This window comes from Mustelus asterias, chromosome 1, assembly GCF_964213995.1.
Source record: "Mustelus asterias chromosome 1, sMusAst1.hap1.1, whole genome shotgun sequence".
NCBI lineage: Eukaryota > Metazoa > Chordata > Chondrichthyes > Carcharhiniformes > Triakidae > Mustelus > Mustelus asterias.
The window spans coordinates 151,150,943-151,171,642 of NC_135801.1; the positions used below are offsets into that span (position 1 = coordinate 151,150,943).

Below are 20,700 nucleotides of genomic sequence, written 5' to 3' on the forward strand. Positions count from 1 at the left end.
TTCCACACATTTCTGTGAAAAGCACCCCAGGATTTTGGTTACATTCAAGGCGCTACATAATTGCAAGTTATTATTTCTGTTGTTGGATGTGGCCAACGCGTGATATCTGAAAAGAGAGTGCTAGTACCTGAAATAGAAAGTGCTGCTTTTCACAACACGGACAGTCTTCAGCTTTTTGAATACAAAAATGTTAATGAAACCCAAGTTACATTCCATTCAACACATTTGCTAAGGGGAAGTATGAAGTCTACATATTTTGGTCAATGTGTTTGCCTTAAGACTGTCACGTTGGTATCATCTACCCTTTGGGCACCTACTAGTTTGTGAAACTTTAAAGCTAATCTGGAGAGGAACTTTCTTTTTATTAAGAAACCTGGGTGAAAACCTCATCGCGAAACACCACCAAGGTCTAAGAGGAGAAATTAAGAATAAGCAATCAGATGGCAACCACTCCCCAAACTTTATTTTAAAAGCTTATAGAATGTGGGTGAAAAGGAAGGTTGAAGAAGGTAAAGAATTCCACTAATTGGACCCAATTTCAATCTAATAAAGAACAGTTCTAGGCAAGTACAGAGGGGGAAGAAAAACACTTGTGTTATTTGTTAAGAGAAACTTAGTAATCAAATATCCTGGGGCTATCAGGTCCCAGGAGCCAGCTTATCATCTCTAGTTTACTCTCTCAGCTATCTTGCTTTTTGGCACTCATATTGGTATTTTCTTCTTCTTGCTTTCCCCAGCAGATGACAGACAAGAAACTGCATTGAACCTGTCTACAAATGGCATTAGCAGCATCAACATGTCAATAGAAATAAATGGAGTTGTCTACACAGGTAAATAGAAGGCTGTTTTCCGATGTAATTGCAAGCAGGAAATCCAATAACTTATAGCAGTGCAGTGGCGTTAAGTTCTATACACAATTTGATGTCTTTACTATAAAATCCATTCTAATGAAGTGGCAGTCCGATGCAGTTAAAAAAGTTAAATATCTCGAAATTGCCCTTGTTGATTTGTGGTCGATTGTGCTCATTGTCTTAGATTGAGAAATAGACTGCTGAATCCAGGCTGTGTCGTTGAGCTGAGGGTTTAATTACCACAGTGTAAGCACTGGCAGTTCAGAGCCCTCTCTGCCGTGTTCACTTGCCCTTTAATTCAAACCCGTTCCTTGGGGAACAGATGGAAACATGGAATTAAATAGGATTGAATGGGGAGGTGGGGGGGATGGAAGGAGACATAGGAGAGGGATACTTATGAGGGAATGTTGTGCTGAGCATTGAAGCAAATAAGAATAAAAGACTACAGCAAAGGTAGCTGTTGGGATCAATACATACCAGCAAACTTGACCATAGAAAGCAGTAGTATGTGGAAATGTAGCAACAAATTCACCATCTTCTATAGTCTGAAGCATAATCTTATACTTTGAAGCCTGTATTGAATAGCCTGAGTCTGTGCTAACTACAGTTTACTGTTTACCGATCCAATTTGTATTTCCAGTGATTGTACAAGGTGTGAAAGCAGGCTGGTGTTTACCCCATTGAGGATAGTACAGGATGGATTCCAGCATCAGTTGTAACGTTGCAGGATTTGCCCATCCCCAGGATTACACATGCATAGCAACCTAAAGGTTGCAGGTTTGAAGCTATTGTGGCCACACAACCTTTGGCATGCGGTCTTAACCCATCAGTTTCACTTCGGTGAAGTGCAGCTTTTCTGAGACCCATGTCCCTTGCTGGCCTGCATGGATGGGTAGGAATCACAGAGGCCACAAACAAAACAGCAGGCATTGACATTCACCATCAGTGCCAACAACTTTGACATTGAGTATGTATCAACATGCAAGCATTTTTATTCTGTTGTGACACTTCCACTGTACAAACAATGGGGGAGTGTTGGCACAAGACCCACCCTGACGCTGCCAAGAGGAAAATCCAGCCTGCAGTGTCTCCCTTGTGTTGTGAAAGTGCCTCTAATGGCAACTGAATATTACATATGGTAATATTAGGCTGGGAATTTCCATCAAATCTTCCTTTGAAGATTTGATGGACCTGCTGGAAGTACGTTGGCTTCGGGCAAGACCAAAAAATCCCAGCCTTGAGTTTCCATCTGTCAGCAGCATCAGAGGGACTGAAGGAATTAACAAAGAACAACAAAGATCAGTACAGCACAGGAACAAGCCCTTCAGCCCTCCAAGCCCGTGCCGATCATGATGCCCTAACTAAACTAAAATTAACTCCACTTTTGCCGGTTTATATCTGGCTTGGTATCTTCATCCATCTGTGTCCCTTTCTATCACAAGTCAGTCCTAACACTGCCCAACTAGCACATCCTTGATTTTCACCTGCCTCTTGTTGCAGGTATCTCAAGCTTCAGACCATATTCTTTTTCCACCTTGATTCTTTACAATGGAAAGACAACCAGGCATTTCAGCTGATGTGTCATGAACTACAGTAACTGTTTAGAATTCTAAATATGCTTGAAGGTTAAAGATTTATGAGTTGGTAATTGATTAAAGCACAAAAAAGCGTTGGGTTCACGGGTGTAAAATTCCTGTATATATCAGAAGACTGACAATGTTACCTCAGAATCCTGTCTTGAGGTCATTTTGTTTACATACGCTTCAGCCTGAACTATCCCGACTGTCTGTAAAATTTTGAATGCCTTTTAAAATAAACTTGATGCAGGAAACATTGGAGGGTAGCAGATTTAAAAGGATGGTGCAGGATTAGTCTCTCCAGTGGCTCTCATCCCACCAGAGAAAACAGAATATTTGTATAACCCCATTTTTACTGTACTATCATATTTTGTTTAGACAACAATTAGTTGATCAAAACTCCTCTTCCAGAACAGCGATTAGTTTGGTTTATTTATTTTATCTGTTTGTGCAATGTGGGCATCATTGGCAAGGCCAGTTTTTATTGCCCATCCCTGATTGCCAATGAGAAGTTGGTGGTGAGCTGTCTTTTTCAACCACTATGCCCATTTGGTGTGTGACTCAGAGGGAAACTTATTGGGGTGGTGTTCCCATGTACCTGCCAACCCTATTCTCCTAGGTATGATGTGGAGATGCTGGCATTAGACTGGAGTTGCACAGTAAGAAGTCGCAGAACACCAGGTTAAAGTCCAACAGGTTTATTTGGAATCACGAGCTTTCGGAGCACTGCTCCTTCATCCGGTGAGTGGACTCTCAGGAGCAAGGAGCAAGCTCATGATTCCAAATAAACCTGTTGGATTTAACCTGGTGTTGTGAGACTTCTTACTTCTTCTAGATGGTAGCGTTTGCAGGTGTTACCATCCCAGTTGATGTTATAACTGGATGGGAAGATTTTAGAATGGAATCCTAGCTCAAAAGACTTAATTTTTAATTGTTTATCAGATGTGGAGGAACTGAGTCACAGGACTGCTAATTAGTTTTAAGAAGAAGAAAAAACATTTATTAATCCAGAAAAGAAAATGGATTATAATACAATACTCGTTTACTCCCCCTTAGTTTAGCAAATGCACACAAATTTTAAGATTAACATGTACGACAATGGACATTTGAAGTTACAATGGTCTCCTTAACACACAAAGTCCTTTACTAAAGCACACGGGCTGACTGTGGTCAAGTACACACTCTTCATAGAAATCATAGAAACCCTCCAGTACAGAAAGAGGCCATTCGGCCCATCGAGTCTGCACCGACCACAAACCCACCCAGGCCCTACCCCCATATCCCTACATATTTTACCTGCTAATCCCTCTAATCTACGCATCCCAGGACACTAAGGGGCAATTTTAGCATGGCCAATCAACCTAACCCGCACATCTTTGGACTGTGGGAGGAAACCGGAGTACCCGGAGGAAACCCACGCAGACACGAGGAGAATGTGCAAACTCCACACAGACAGTGACCCAAGCCAGGAATTGAAGCCAGGTCCCTGGAGCTGTGAAGCAGCAGTGCTAACCACTGTGCTACCGTGCCACTCTTCTCCGAACCCAAGATAGTGTCTTTGGTTTTCTCTTCCGAATTCCCCCAAATGATTGTCATATGAGAATTTCCAAACTCCACTCCCAGAAACACACTTTAAAATCTTCTCTCATTGAGCGGAATCTTAACACAAAATGGCAGAGTGTTGGTTCCAGCAGGAAAACCAGCATGTTTCTCTCCAGGGAAACAGTCCAGTTTCCTCTCCTGATCTTATGAACACTCTGTCAAAGAAAAACAGGTGGGAATATTTCATGCTGTCAAGTAGAGGGCCGGGGCCTAAACATGCCAGCAAAGCCTGAGATTTGCATGTCATGTTTAAAGAACTCTTACTGTGTTTACCCCAGTCCAATGCCGGCATCTCCACATCATGACTACCATCGACACCGCAAACTGCCGGTTCCAAGTGGAGAAAAGAGCTGATGTTTCGAGTCCAGATGACCCTTTGTCAAAGCTAAAAGGCATAGAAAGTGGAAGATATTTATACTGCAGGGGGAGGGAATGAAAGATGAGTCATAACCATAGAAACCAGGGGAAAACCTGCTAATAGCTGTCCACAGAGAGAATAAAGGCTGTGAATGGCCAAGCGGCAGAGAAGCTGTAAACTGTGACAGATGAAGATGTTGGGGGAGGTGGGGGGAACTGGGACAGAGGTAGAATGTAGAAAAGGGGAAGCGGGGGGGGGGGGGGGCGGCAGGGAGAAAAGGTAAGGGAAGGAGAAGGGGTTGTACCTGCACGCTTACTTTCAGCAACTGACGCATGAGGACATGAAGGTCTCACTGAGTATCTACCTCTCTCAATTTACACCTATTCAGTGTAATGCAAAGAAATTGACATTTAATATAAATATATGCGTACACACATGCATAAACAGATGTAGATAGATGGATAGATGGATGGATGGATGGATGGATGGATAGACAGACAGACAGATAGATAGATAGATAGATAGATAGATAGATAGATAGATAGATAGATAGATAGATAGATAGATAGATAGATAGATAGATAGATAGATAGATAGATAGATAGATAGATAGATAGATAGATAGATAGATAGATAGATAGATAGATAGATAGAGTAGCAAAGACAAAACGATGTGATAAGTGCAGATAAGCTATTTCCCCTGGTAAGGGGAACACCTAAAGAAGGAGTCTCAGGGTGGGATTCTCTGACCTCAGACCTTGGCACAAGTTCAAGGTAAGGGGGGAATGGTTCAGTAGAGATGTGGGGGAGAAGTTTTTTGCACAGAGGGTGGTGGGGCCCTGGAATGCACTGCCAAGTGAGGTAAATGAGGCAGACACGTTAACGACATTTAAGACTTATCTGGATAGACACATGAACAGGCGGGGAATAGAGGGATACAGGCAGGGTCTAGATAAGACAATGTGATCGATGCAGGTTTGGTGGGCCAAAGGGCCTGTTCCTGTGCTGTACCGTTCTTCGTTCTTTGTTAATCTTCAAGATTAGAGCTAGGTCAGTTAAGGGTGAAATTAGGAAGCAGTTTTCACACAAGTGCCAGTGGCAATCTTGAACTCTCTTTGTTAAAAAAAAGGCTGAGCATGCAAAATCAATTAAAATTACTAAAATGGGGATTGATATTTTTTGTAGATAAGGACATCCAAGTATATAGACCCAGGACAGGAATGGAGTCCAAAAGATGTGCGGGTTAAATTGATTGGCCATGCTTAAATGCCCCTTGGTGTCTTAAAATGTGTAGATTAGGGGGATTATTGGGTAAGTGAGTGTGGTTGCAGGGATAGGGCCTGAGTGAGATGCTCTGTTGGGAAGTTGGTACAGACTTGCTGGGCCAAACTTCTGCACTGTAGGGATTCTATGATATTGCCCTCAATTTTTAAATGACACCAAATTTGGTGCAGTGGTGAAAACAAATCTATATGCAATATTTTAAATGGGTCAGAACTTGCTATGTCAAATTGTATTAATCAGATATGAGTACAGATTTATGAGATTAAGTAGAAGAAACAATATTGTGGATTATATGTTAAATAGCAACTAACCTTTGGTGTTTAGATTTTGAAAACTGTTGCTTCAAAGTTTACAGGTGGTTAAAATGCACAGCTAGAGGTGTGATGTGACAATGTTAAGAAGCAATTCTTTCATTAGACTTTAGGTAGGTATGTCTGGAGTATTGTGTTCAGCTGAGTTATAACAGAAAATGGTGTACCCTATAACTTTAATCTCTGGACAAAGGGAGGATGCAGGATTTTGATAAATGTTATCAAAATGTGGAGAAGTTGGGGAATCCAGAATTTGAGAACTAGTGAACATTAGAGAACGAATGAACATTGAGAACATTTGAGAACTAGTGAACATTAGAAACATTTGAGAATATTTAAAGATTAGTGAACATTAGAAATAAGGTATAGTAATAAGTGGCTTAATTTAATGTTGCTATGACTGGAAGAAACCTATAGTTAGATTTCATGCTGGATTTGTGTTTGTATGTGTGGAAGTTGGTTTCAGTTCCTGCAGGGATTCTATTGTGCTTAGAGAGAGCTGCAGGGTAAAAGGTAAACATAGTTGCAGGCATTGCTTAGCATCTAAAGGCCCTTGTACGGAAGAAGTGTTTTTCTTTGTTCTTAGTTATAGTTGGAAGCCAGAACTGTTGATGATAGGCAGCTAGAGAGGGAACATAAGAACATAACATAAGAACTAGAAGAAGGAGTAGCCATCTGGCCCACCGAGCCTGCTCAAGGAACATCTCTCTCAACTTTGCTAGAAGAAAAGCCATACAATGGCATAATTGTTAAGAAACAGTGACAGAAACTAAAGGACTGCTACTTAAGGAAACTAGAGAAATGAAGAGGAGTTTCCAGGCGATCTTAAGTTGAAGGATCAAAGAGGAACTGGAAGGAGAACAGGGCACTGTTCATTCAAGTCACAGAACTGAAAAGGAGCTGGCTAGTGAGAAGTCGGAAAGATATCTTAAGTGGTTCTAAGGTTTGTGGTATCATACTACAATTTGTGAGATATTAATTGAAATAATTCTAGAGCAATTGGTGGCTGGATATCGGAATTTGTGTGTGTAAAAGCAGTCAAGACAAAGAGATCCTAAAGGGATTGGTGTAAAACCTCGAATGTATCAGGCGTTGGTGAGGCCACACCTGGAGTATTGTGTGCAGTTTTGGTGTCCTTTTCTGAGGAAGGATGTCCTTGTTATAGATGGAGTGCAGCAAAGGTTTCCCAGCCTGATTCCTGGGATGGCAGGTCTGCCATATGAGGAGAGACTAAGTCAGTTAGGATTATGTTCACTGGGATTTAGAAGAGTGAGAGGGGATCTCATAGAAACAAAGAACAAAGAACAATACAGCACAGGAACAGGCCCTTTGGCCCTCCAAGCCCGTGCCGCTCCCTGGTCCAAACTAGACCATTCTTTTGTATCCCTCCATTCCCACTCCATTCATATGGCTATCTAGATAAGTCTTAAACGTTCCCAGTGTGTCCGCCTCCACCACCTTGCCTGGCAGCGCATTCCAGGCCCCCACAACCCTCTGTGTAAAATATGTCCTTCTGATATCCGTGTTAAACCTCCCCCCCTTCACCTTGAACCTATGACCCCTCATGAACGTCACCACCGACCTGGGGAAAAGCTTCCCACCGTTCACCCTATCTATGCCTTTCATAATTTTATACACCTCTATTAAGTCTCCCCTCATCCTCCGTCTTTCCAGGGAGAACAACCCCAGTTTACCCAATCTCTCCTCATAACTAAGCCCCTCCATACCAGGCAACATCCTGGTAAACCTCCTCTGTACTCTCTCCAAAGCCTCCACGTCCTTCTGGTAGTGTGGCGACCAGAACTGGACGCAGTATTCCAAATGCGGCCGAACCAACGTTCTATACATCTGCAACAGCGGACCCCAACTTTTATACTCTATGCCCCGTCCTATAAAGGCAAGCATGCCATATGCCTTCTTCACCACCTTCTCCACCTGTGACGTCACCTTCAAAGATCTGTGGACTTGCACACCCAGGTCCCTCTGCGTATCTACACCCTTTATGGTTCTGCCATTTATCGTATAGCTCCTCCCTACATTGGTTCTACCAAAATGCATCACTTATGCATCAACTTATAAAATTCTAACAGAATGAGACAGGATAGATTCAGAACAAATTATCCCAAGAGTGGGGGAGTCCAGAACTAGGGGTCATAGTTTGAAGATAAGGGGCAAACCTTTTAGGACTGAGGTGAGGAGAAATTTCTTCACCCAGAGAGTGGTGAATGTGTGGAATGCACTACCAGATAAAGTAGTTGAGGCCAAGACGTTGTATGATTTCAAGAAGAAATTAGATATGGCCAAAGGGATTAAGGGATATGGGGGGAAGGCGGGATCAGGATATTGAATTTGAAGATCAGCCATGATCAAAATGAATGGCGGAGCAGGCTGGAAGGACTGAAAGCCTACTCTTGCTTATATTTTCTATGTATCTATGTTACTAAATTTTATTTGTTCTTCAGGGGTTCTCTTCGCACGAAGGCCAATCATTCCCGTGATGTCTGGCAGCAACGGGAACAGCAGCAACTCTCAGGGCATGCCCAGTCCGGCATTAGCAGCACAAGCCCAGCCTTCCTCTTCCTCATCTCATATTCACACTCCGACCAGTTCTGCACCTTGAAGCCTCAATGACGTACAGGAGACCACATGAGACAGTCCCTGAAGACTCTGGTGTTTTTTTGAGTGTTTTTTTTTGCAAGGAAAGTTTGCAATGAGAATATTGATAACTTTGCAGGTGAAGTGATGGAAAAAAACTCAATCATGCATGAGGGTCACATTTACTATATTGTACAGTTTAATCGCTGTTGGACTGGACTCCACTCAATTTTTTGTGAAAGAAAAACAAAATCAGTGATTTTAACTTTGCGTAAATCTGTTGCTTTCTGTAAGTGGGTTGACACTTATATTTTAAATGGACATCCACACGACCATAGACTCTTCAATGAAGATGGTGATGAGATTCAGGATGACCATTTTGATTGGACACACTTGTCCGTGTATAACTGGTTTTGTTGTGTTCCGCAGAAAGGTTCAGTTTTTGGAAGATTTATTAGGTGTGGCCAAAAAGAAGGGGAAATAAAAAGGAAAAAAAAAGATCATCAAGTGATCATATTTACATCTTAATAATGTTTCATGATTGAGGGGGATTGATTACTTTGTTTCAACAATCAGTTGTTTTCAGGAAAAAAAAACATATACTGTAACTCAGCTTTTACCAAAGAAAGGAATAATTTATCAGGATATATGGCATCATATCACAGGGCTGAATTCAACCAAGAAATAAATATTTAAAAAGTAGATATAAAAGAAAGGATGAACATATTACAATATTGAAGAAAGGGAACAGTTTTTAATGGGCTGACTTAACACCGTATATTTACTGTGTTTTGTGTCAATGACATTGAATCATTAGAGGAAGTTGAATCTTTGTAAGAGGACAGGAGAGAGAGAAAACAGCTTAGAGATTGTTCATATGGTACTGGGTCTCGAAAGGAAATTGCCATATCAGGCAAGAATCTTGGGAATACATCTGGGGCCTGACCTTTTACAAAGCTACAACTGTGTTACAGGGATCAATTCTGTCTTATCATCCATGTCCTGTTGTTCAAAATGATGGCTGCACGTCTGTCTCTGCGCAGCGATAATATGGAGATTTATGATTAAGTGCACAAAGAGAAAGGAAAAAAAAAAGCAGTGGGGCAGTTTTATCAATTAAGTGGCTTTATTGAACAGGGCCAGATGATCATGTTGACAGTGATGCACTGACCCAGGCTGTTGAATGGAGTCAAGGGGGGGTGGTGGAGGTGTGTCTGTTCAAATTAATGTTGTCAGAATCCAACAGCTCATTGCAAAGGTTTGTCGAGTCCATGGAAGTTAGTCTGAAAGAAGTATCTTGCTGTTATATCGATTTTTTTTTTCTTGACTTCTGATATACTCAAATGGCAACCTCTGCCTCTGCCCCTGAACATTTGCTACTCACAGATGCAGCCGATTACCTCGTGAATCTTCTAATTAACATTTAATGAGAAAGAAAAAAGAGAGATGCTCATAATATACCTCATAGAAGTCATTTTATTTAATTTGTATTTTTATTGTAAAGCCACTTGTGAAGCATTTATTTTCACCAATCACTGTTTTTTTTTTAAATTTTGTATTGTTGTACCAAAGAAGGGAATATTCTATTGTACACCTACCTCATTATTCTGAATAGCAGATTGTCAACTCCCAGTCGCATCATTAGGATCCTTGCAGGGTGTTAGGAAGGGAACAAGTTGCCATTAGCTGGAACTCTAGCTGTCTGTGAACCAGGTTTAATGATGGCTTCTTTTTTTTTGCTGTGTACCAAAGATCAAACAGCACATTTCACACAGTTGGTTGAACAGTAGCACATTGCTGGTTAAATATTACTTATGTCCATTATGTGTTGTTCACTTTGTTTTAGGCTTTCTTGCAATGCTACGCAGTAGGACCTTAGTTCGAAAATGGCTTACTAGTTGTGTATAAAACTTATTTTTTTTTCTTCTTCTTGACTAATCCAGTGCATTAAAGTGAAAACTGGATTGTGGTGCTCAGGGGTATCAAACAAAGAAAAAAAAAGAGAATAAAGATGATTTTGTTTTGCCATTTGACTTCTAGTACATTTAGAAAATGCTGCTTACACGGAGAACTTCTCTCTCCAATTTGATGCCCGTGGAATATGCACAATTGGAAAATATGTCAGACTAAACAATTAACCAAACAGTTTCTTAAAGTGTTCCGTTCACTTGGTTTTTCCACCAGTAAAGTATGTGATTTCTAATCATTTATCATCATCAGCAGCACAACTTTTCTTACCAATAGAGATTTTTCTATCCACCCATAGGAACAATTAATATTAGGATTGTTTTACTATTCGGAAAATAAATAACAATTGGTGAAGTCTACTGAATTACCCACATTTCCTTACTCTGCTCCCTCCCCTCCCTGCCCCTACCCCGCCCCCAACCCCAATCCCAACTTTCTGAATGAATTTATGTATGCGTCTGTAATATCCTTGCTCAGTAATAAAACTGTTTTCAATAAATCCTGAAACCATCTTCCGGATTAGAATTTTAGAAAGGAAAGAGATGCTATATAAACAAATACACTGTCGAGAGTATGTTTGTGTTAAAATGGTGTTTTGCTTTGGCATTGGAGTTATTCTTTGTAAACCGGTCAGAAATTAAACTATAAATTGAAAGAGTTGTTTCCAATGTGTGGAAATTTCTGCCAGCATTTTACACACTGATAGTTTTCCATGGTTGATGAGAATCAGTTACTCCACTGGTGTGAAGGGATACTTGTCCTTCCAACTGTCAGTTGTTTCTTAAGACCATCTACATGATGCAGGAACACCAGGAATCCTTAGACAGCACCTTCCAAATGCATAACCACTACCATCTCGGAGGACAAGGGCAGCAGATACATGGGAACACCACTGCCTGAAAGTTCCCCTCCATGCCACTCACCATCCTGATTGGAAATATATCAGCGTTCCTTCACTGTTACTGAGTCAAAATAATAGAATCCCTACAGTGCGGAAGGAGGCCATTCGGCCCATCAAGACTGCACCAACCACAATCCACCCAGGCCCTATCCCTTTAAATGGTATGTATTTACCCTGCTAGTCCCCCTGACACTATGGGGCAATTTACCATGGCTAATCCATCTAACCTACACATCTTTGGATTGTGGGAGGAAACCGGAGCACCCGAAGGAAACCCACGGAGAGAACGTGCAGCCTCCACAGAGACAGTCACCCGAGGCCAGAATTGAATCCGGGTCCCTGCTGCTGTAAGGCAGCAGTGCTAAACACGGGTGCCATCGTGCTACCCCACCCTGGAACTCCCTCCCTACCAGCACTGTGGGTGTAGCTACACCACACGGACTGCGGCAATTTAAGAAAGCAGCTCACCAGCAGCTTGTCAAGGGCAATTAAGAATGGGCAATGAATGCTGGCCAAACTAACAAAGCCCACATCCCATAAGTGAATTTTTAAGAATATATACTTTTGCTCACTTCTCTATGTTGCAAAGGGATTTTTTTCTCTCCTGGTAGGGTACAATTCCAGGGGTGGTGAAAAATCTCTACTTCCTTGTCCTGCTGGACATTCTTCATGTCTAAGTCTAGGCGCTCAGTGTCAGAGATGGCAAACTGCCGAACATTACAGTTGTACCTTTTTCTGCTCTCATCAAAGATCTGCACCGATACATTTTCTACATGCAGGTCACTGAATAATAGTTGAAAGAGATACGTGATTTTCTTTTCACATACTAAGGCATCGTGACCATGTATAACAGTCTATCAGCTAAGATTAACGACACTCCAACAAGCTAAGGATCGAATCTCGCATTCTCCTGGCCTTTAAGGTTGATTGCTGCACCAAAAGTATAGTTACTATCCGAACCATTGACAAAGCTCGACAGAGAATATTTTCATGTAACTGTTATTCAATTCAATCTTAAAGCAGTTGCTCAATTTTGTCCAGATAATGGAAATCTGAAATACAAATGCTGGAAATACTCAGCAGGTCAGGCAGCATCTGTGGAGAGAAAAACAGAGTTAATGGAGGTGATTTAATGAGAAAATTTAAACTGCCTAGCCAGCGTGAAAATGGGAGAGTTTCAGATCCATTTTTTGGGTGAGTCCAAATTGTATATCTTATGCACTTAGAGAAGGAAAAAGTGGACTCGACCATTTCTAGCCATTAGATGGACTGCGCGGGGCTTAACTCAGCAGGAAGGCAGCTGTAGCAGCAAAAGGCGCCATTGCGCATGTGCAAACCTTTGGTTCCACATGCGCAATGGCAACCAGCAGAGAACTGATAGATCTGACAGATCTGTCAGCTCTCTGCTGCTGCACATGGCCTCAACAAAGCACCTCTATCTCAGGGGCCCGCAACCGATTGCGACTGTCCCCCCACTCAGAAATATCACCCACTATCCCTGCCACGCAGGCCAATTGCCCTCCCCACCACCCAGACCGATCGTCCCCCTCCTCCTGCACCGATCGCATACAGTGTCACAGGGAGAAAACCCCCACCCCAGCCAATCTCATGCAGAGTTGCAGCAGACAACCCCCTCCCTACCCGATAAGCCTGCCCCCATAGGTCCCGCCCCTGGCCTGGCCCTACTGCTCAGGCCCTGCCCCTCCGTGGTGCCAGGCTGGCAGTGCCAGGCTGATACTGCCCACAGGGCACCCACCCCATTGCCCTCAACCTCCAGGGGGGCCTCAATGGCCTCCGGTTCTATTAGCAAGGCCATCACGGCTGGTCCCCGTTCATGGGGACCATACGTAATTCTCACCGGAGAGAACGTCTCCCGGTGAAGTCATAAAGGCGAGTGAGCCCGGGGGATAGCGTCCCGGGCTTGCTAATTTCTTTTCAATTAAGTTTTAAATATATTTAAATAATTTATTCAGCCTCTCACCGGAAATGGGCAGGAGGCTGAATGCGCCGGATATCCAGTGCGGGTAAGATCGCGAGAGGCAAGAAATTGTGCGCGCATCGATGGGTTAGGGTTAGGGTTAGGGCAAAGTGTTAAAATTGCCCCCAACGTTTCAGGTCGCTGACTCTTCATCAGAACTGAGGAAATATAGAAATATGATAGGTTTTGCACAAGGGAAAGAGGGGAGGCAGGGTGTGGGAGGAAGAACAAATGGAAGGTCTGTGAGAGGGCAGGGGTGATTCAAAGACAACAGGTTCAATGGTACAAATGGCAAAGGGAATGGTAGTGGGTAGAGTAAAAAAAAAAGGTGTGTCCCGATGAGGTGTAATATCTGCAGAGCAGGTGGCTGAATGCAATGTGAAGGAATAAAGAACACACTGAACCAAATGGAGGCAGAAGTTACAATCTAAAATTGTTGAACACAATGTGACTCCATAGAATCCCTGCAGTGCAGGACTCCGTAGGCGACAGAATGCCAAGTTGAAAGATGAGGTGCTGTTCCTGAAGCTTGCGTTGAGTTTCGCAGTCGCAGTCCAAGGACAGAAAGGTCGGAGCGGAAACAAGGTGGAAAATTGAAATGATAAGCAAGAGGGAACTCAAGGCTTGCTACTCTGAGCTCATCTTTCAACTGAGCACTCTACAGCCTTCTGGATTCAACATTGAATTTTAGATCTTTACCTCTGCCGACACTTCCTTTGCTGGCTCAGACCTTCCCATTCATTCTTCCTCTGCCCAAGCAGGCGGGAACTGTGATCATGCCATAGGCAGCCAATTCGGAAAAGTTTCAGATGGAACCTGTTCAGGTTTGTGATGGAGAAGAGCCCTTTTGCTGCTCTCACAGATAATGGTACCTCTGCTGCCTGCTGACGTTCCCTCAATGCTACATTGTTCATGCATCCAACATTGTGATCTCCATTAAAAAATGTTAAAGGCTGAGTTATGGTGTTTGTAGAAAGCAACATTAATCTTGTTCCATACCTGGGTGCTTTAACTTGGATTATTTTTATAATGTCATATATTTCTGACAACCCAGGCTGCAATGTCAAAGAAGTCATGCTATAGAGATTAAGTTGACAAAAATAATTCTGGTTCTACCTCTAAAGTTGATGTTCCACTCTGTGCCCCTCAGACCGTTCCATCAGTCTCCCCCCCCCCCCTGCCCAACCCCCCCCCCCACCCACCACTCTGTGCCCCTCACCATCACCCCCTACCCCCCAATCTGTGTCCTTCAGACTGTTCCATCAGCCCCTCCCACTCCCCACTCAGTGCCCCTCGGACTGTTCCTACAGCCCCTCCCACCGCCCACTCTGTGCCCCTCGGACTGTTCCAATAACCCCTCCCACCGCCCACTCTGTGACCCTCAGACTGTTCTAACAACCCCTCCCTCCCCCACTCTGTGCCCCTCGGACTGTTCCATCAGCCTCCGCCCCCCCCCCACCCCCCACCCCACTCTGTGCCCCTCAAACTACTCCATTAGACCATCTCTCTCTGAACTGTGCCTCTAAGGCTGCAATTTTGTGAACTCCTTCTGTCCTCCTGTGGAGGGACAGCAGCAAAATGCTTTCATCTTTCACCTCCTCACGTCAACACCACTAACGTTCCCTTGTCGAGGATTTGACAGCCCATGATCCCGATTCGCCACTCGAATGATCCCACTGTGTACAGCCATCCCATAGCAGCAGCCAAATAAACAGCTCTCTTCAGCATCTAACGTAGCTTCCCACCCATCGCCTGGTTGCCTTCCCACCAACCATTTCATTCAGCCGTCTGTTTCCACCATTCAAGGATTCCTACTCGCCTGGTCCCTCCCCCCCACCATTTCAGTGGGATGCACAAAATTCTGCTCATTGACCCTGTTTCATTTGATAGGTGCTGCCTGATTTGTTTAAAGTTTTAAAAGTTTTAGTTTATTTATTAGTCACAAATAGGCTTATATTAACACTGCAACAAAGTTACTGTGAAAATCTCCTAGTCGCCACACTCTGGCACCTGTTCGGGTACACCGAGGGAGGATTTAGCATGGCCAATGCACCTAAGCAGCACATCTTTTAGACTGTGAGAGGAAACCGGAGCACCCGGAGGAAACCCACACAGACACGGGGAGAATGTGCAAACTATACACAGACAGTGATCCGAGGGTTGTAAGGCAGCAGTGCTAACCACTGCGCCACCGCGGCGCCCACAGCTGAGCATTGCCAGCATTTCTGTTTTTGCTTGTTTTGGTTAACCCTTCCATCTGTACTTTGCAAACTGCAAGTGCTTAAGAAATGCTCACACAATTTTAAAAACAACCCAATCCAGACATTTTTTTTCAAATCATTGTGTCATTGTCTTGAATATATTCAAGAGGTGGCTGGATTTCGCACTTGGGGCAAATGGGATCATAGGTTATGGGGAGGAAGCAGGATTAGGCTATTGAGTTGGATGATCAGCCATGATCGTGTTGAATGGCGGAGCAGGCTCAAAGGGCCAAATGGCCTCCACCTGCTTCTATCTTCTATGTTTCTATATCAAACTTGTACTTTTGGTTCATTACTGCACCAGATAATATTTTATAAATTTACAATACATAAGCACAGGGCATATTTTTAAACACAGTTTGTGGCTTCTATGCCTCATAGTTATGCATTCTGGATTTCCCCCCTACAGTATTTAAGAATATACATCCTTTTGCACTGGATAAGGCTTGATATCCACATTGTTGATTTTCTTCATAAAAACCTGGCCCCAAATAAAAGATGAGTTGCGTGGGATTGTTCTCTATTACCCGCCTTTTCAACAAACTGTTTTATAGAATCTGTGAGTGTAGGAACTTCAATCTATGTAAGAGTACTGTGTTTTTGACAGCAGCAATCTAAGCTTTATGAGTCATTTTGAAAAAGCTATAAGGTTCTTGCCCACTGGCCATTACTGGTTTGTTGCCTACACTGTTGTGGATAGAAAGTGATGGGCAGTAAGTATGCTCCAGATATTCCAATGTGCGTGGGTGAGGCTTTCCCTCCAGCAATACATTCATAAGATTTTTTTTCCCCTGTCATACCATTTGCAAGGATGCAATGTGGATTTTGCTGTAAAATGACAATTTGATGTAGCTACAAGTTGTGGATTCGACCACCTGGAAGAGATGATCTTGTAGCAATCAGACTGCGCATCACTCCTGGTGCAGAGTATGGATTCTAAACTTTGCAGCCCTGATTTTAACTCGTACAGTCATTGAGATATACAGCATGGAAACAGGCCCTTCGTCCTGACTCATTCATGCCGACCAGGTTTCCTAAACTGAACGAGTCCCATTTGCCTTCATCTGGCCCCATATCTCTCTAAACCTTTCCTATCCATGTATCTGTCCAAATGTCTTTTATGTGTTGTAATTGTACCTGCCTCTTCTGGCAGCTCATTCCATATACACAACACCCTCTTTGTGAAAAAGTTGCCCCTCAGGTCCCTAGTAAATCTTACTCGTCTCACCTTAAACCCTCTGGTTTTGGACTCCCCACCTTGGGGAAAAGACTTTGGCAATTCACCTTATCTATGCCCCTCATGATGTTATAAACCTCTATAAGGTCACCCTTCTCAAACCCAGTGCAGATTGGGGCAGTAGATGGGGTGGGAAATGCACCCGAGGCAGGAGTTGCTTGTTGAGTGACCTTGCCTCCAACATTTTAACAGCCTGCATTCTGAAACCTCACTGTGACTTGTTGAATTAAATGGGGAACAAAAGGTTGGTCAAATTTATTTGCAGGACAACAATAAAACAAATACATCACTAGGGTTGCTGTAAAGATAATAATGAAAAGATAACTTACGACCGAGGAACCTAAGTCGGAAAAGTGGAAAATAAAGAAAGAAAAAGATTGGGAACAGGGAAATTGATGTAAGCTGAGCAGAAGGAACAGTGAGGAGGGGTTTTATTGGTAACATGTGTAACAGATAGAACATGAAAGAACATAAAGGGTCACACCGGGATAAAATGGATAAACTGAAAGATGAGACCAGGTTGGAGTTCTTCAATTATTTCTTTTCATCAGTAATCACAGGAGAACTATGTGCCAACATGCTAGAGGCAGTCAGCAAATTCACAAGGGGACCAGCTAAGTATCTGACAAATACAGAGATGATAAGGTTATTAGGTGGTTGGGAGCTTTCAGAATGAATGAAGCACTCGCCTTCTCTGTGTACCATGTTCTCCCATGCAAGTAAAAGAAAGGGAAGAAGCCTTTATCAACATTCTCTGCAGTTCCTGCAGAAGTGGAGGTGCGGAATTTGGAGATCTGGAAGTAAAGGGTTAAACATTCAGTAAGGCTTGACATTGAACACGGGAATTTTGATGCGTGATTAACTTGTGCCTATTGAACGTTGTGCAGGCAGCACCCAAACGCTGTGCTCCCTGATCATTTTCCACAACAGTAGTGTGCAGCCGAGAACTAAATGTGTGTGGAGTGGCTGCAGTCCCAGCAGGAGGGTCACCGTTGTGTGAGGCAAGTATTTGTAACAACTCATTCTGCTAGCTGGAAAAGACATTAGGAGCAAGCAGAAACCATAGCAATGAAGGAACAAACCAAAGACAGGGTTTCTTGGTTCCTGAATAGTCATGATCAGTGAATGCATCTTCAAAAGCTGTATCTTACCGAGCTCACACACTGCTCACTGCATCATACCCCAATCACTTACCCCACAAGAATCTCTAGCATTCAGGACTCATGTCCTATCATCACAAGCTTCTCACTGCCAAACTCCCCACCACTGGCAATATTGCATGGCAGGAGGAAGACAGTGAGCTCCTCTCCTGGTACCTGCCCTCTTCATATTGCCAATCCTGCCTCCTACCTGACGCGAATGGCAGGGTGTAGGCCATGATCACAGATACTGGATGCATTGGTAGGACTGCCAGAGACCCTGTTGGAACTGTCAAGGAGCATGGGGGAGTGCGGCTGCAAATTAGCACAAGGTTTCCTGCAGAGCCTGGAGCCCATCCTTTCCAGTATGGAGCTGGTGGTCAACATCATAATAGCTCTTGTGGAAACAAACAGTGAAGTAGCATCTAATGACCGACTTCCCAGCTTCCGTTGTATTACACCCAAAATCTGAGCGCTGCACTGGAAGGTCAGATAGAAGTCATGAGATCTCTGCTTGTTGCCCTGTAGGCCCAACTTGGTGCTATACAGACTCAGACTGCTGTCAATATGTCTGCAGATACCAAATGCAGGATGTCACAAGAGTCCAGCAATCTGTGCTCCATACAATTTCTAGCATTGCTGAGGATGAACACTCAGGATGACAGTGCCGCTGTTACAATGCCAGTGCCCTAGCTGTTGCCTGTTGGCCAGTCAGCCCAGACTGCTGCTTCCTGTAGCAAATCATGCAATCCAAAGCTGTCCTCAAGACCCAGAACTGCTCGAGGCCATTCATAAGACCATGTGCAGTCTTCCCCAATGAAAGTCAGCCGCCTCCCAGCAGCTATGCTGCAGGCACTGGGGTAACACTGGGTAGGATCTCTCGGCAGGGCAATGGAATCTGCAAGACTAGTGTGAAGAGCCTGCACAAGGGTGAGTATTAAATGGAGTATTGGATGTTAATGTGCAATTGCTGTTTTGTGAACCGCTTTATCTCAAGGTAATAGCCAAGGGGATGTTGTGAAGGTCCATAGCAAAGAAATTGTAAGGCAGGGAAATATTGAGCCGGGGATCTGGGGATATTTTCATATGAATCAGAATGTGATGATACGCTCATAGATAGCCCGCCCGCAATGCAGGTATGTCAGCTGCCTCTTCCCTCCTTCTCCTCCTCCTGAGATGGTTGCCAAGGTCATTTTCTAAATGGCGAAAGGCTTTGGATATCTGAAGCACAAAGGGAGTCCCGGTTCAGAACTCTCTTAAGGTTAACATGCAGGTTAGTTGGCAGTTAGAAAGGCAAATTCAATTATAGCATTCATTTCTAGAGGGCTAGAATACAAGAGCAGGGATGTACTGCTGAGGCTGTATAAGGCCCTGGTCAGACCACATTTGGAATATTGTTAGCAGTTTTAGGGCCTCATACCTAAATAAGGTTGTGCTGGCCTTGGAAGGGGTCCAGATCAGGTTCACAAGAATGATCCCAGGAATGAAGGGTTTGTTAAATGAGGAGCAGTTGAGGAGTCTGGGTCTATACTCGATGGAATTTAGAAGGATGAGGGGGGGATCTAATTGAAACTTGCAGAGTACTGAGAGGCCTAGATAGAGTGGACGTGGAGAGGATGTTTCCACTAGTGGGAGAGACTAGAACTTGAGGGTACAACGCAGAATGAAGGGGCACTCCTTTAAAACTGAGATGAGGAGAAATATTTTCAGCCAGAGGGTGGTGAATCTATGGGAACTCATTGCCAGTTCATTGAGTGTCTTTAAGTCAGAGATAGATAGGTTCTTGATCAATAAGGGGATCAAAGGTTATGGGGAGAAGGCAGGAGAACGGGGATGAGAGTCGTATCAGCCATGATTGAATGACGGAGCATACCTGATGGGTCGAATGGCCTGATTCTGCCCCTGTATCTTATGGTCTTGTGGTCACATTGGCAAAGGTTTCTCCCTCATGATTGCCAGGTCATGAGGACAGGGAAGACCACCACAAATTTGGAGACAATTCCAGTAAGTAATGGGGGTTCCTGATGAAAGGCTCGAGCATCAGAACCATTGCTTCAGGACAATGGTTGTTTGCTCTGTGACATTCCTGGCTCCAGTATAACAGAAGCACTAGCCACACGTGTTTCGGTGGCAGAAGGGAATTGCAAGCCATGCATAAAACAGACGGCCCTTGGCACAGAGCAGCCACCATCTGGTTTGACATGGATCTAGAAGATGGCTGGAACTGCAGCTGGCCCAGGTTGAAAGCATCATAAGTGCTGCCAGGATAGTGAGCACTCGCCATACTGATTTTCTGATCAGGTCACACACCAATTGTACGTTGAGTGAATTGGGTTACATCTTCCCAGTGAGATGTGACGCTTGTAAGGGCATGTTTTCTTTACCCCTTTCATGGGATGTGAGCTTTGCTGGCAAGGTCAGCATTTGTTGCCCATCACTTATTGTGCTTGAGAAGATAGCGATGAGTGGCCTTAAACTGTCTAATCCGCCTGGTGTAACTACACCCACAGAACAGATAGAAAGGGAATATCAGGATTTTGACCCAATGACAGTGAAGGAACAATGACAAATCAGGATGGTGTGTTGGGGAACTTGCAAGCTGTCCTTGCTTTTCTAGGTGATAGAGGTCAAGTGTTTA

General features: G+C 43.7%; 1 protein-coding gene across 1 annotated transcript in view; it reads left to right on the forward strand.

Moving 5' to 3' along the window:
* The window catches only part of LOC144511619 (AT-rich interactive domain-containing protein 3A-like), a 468,398-nt gene extending 457,206 nt beyond the window's left edge, over positions 1-11,192 (forward strand). Inside the window, exons 6-7 of the mRNA XM_078241915.1 lie at positions 741-830; positions 8,446-11,192. Coding sequence (XP_078098041.1) covers positions 741-830; positions 8,446-8,603 — 248 coding nt within the window. The 3' untranslated portion in view covers positions 8,604-11,192. The remainder of the gene's footprint in view (positions 1-740; positions 831-8,445) is intronic.
* The last annotated feature ends 9,508 nt before the right edge of the window (positions 11,193-20,700 follow it).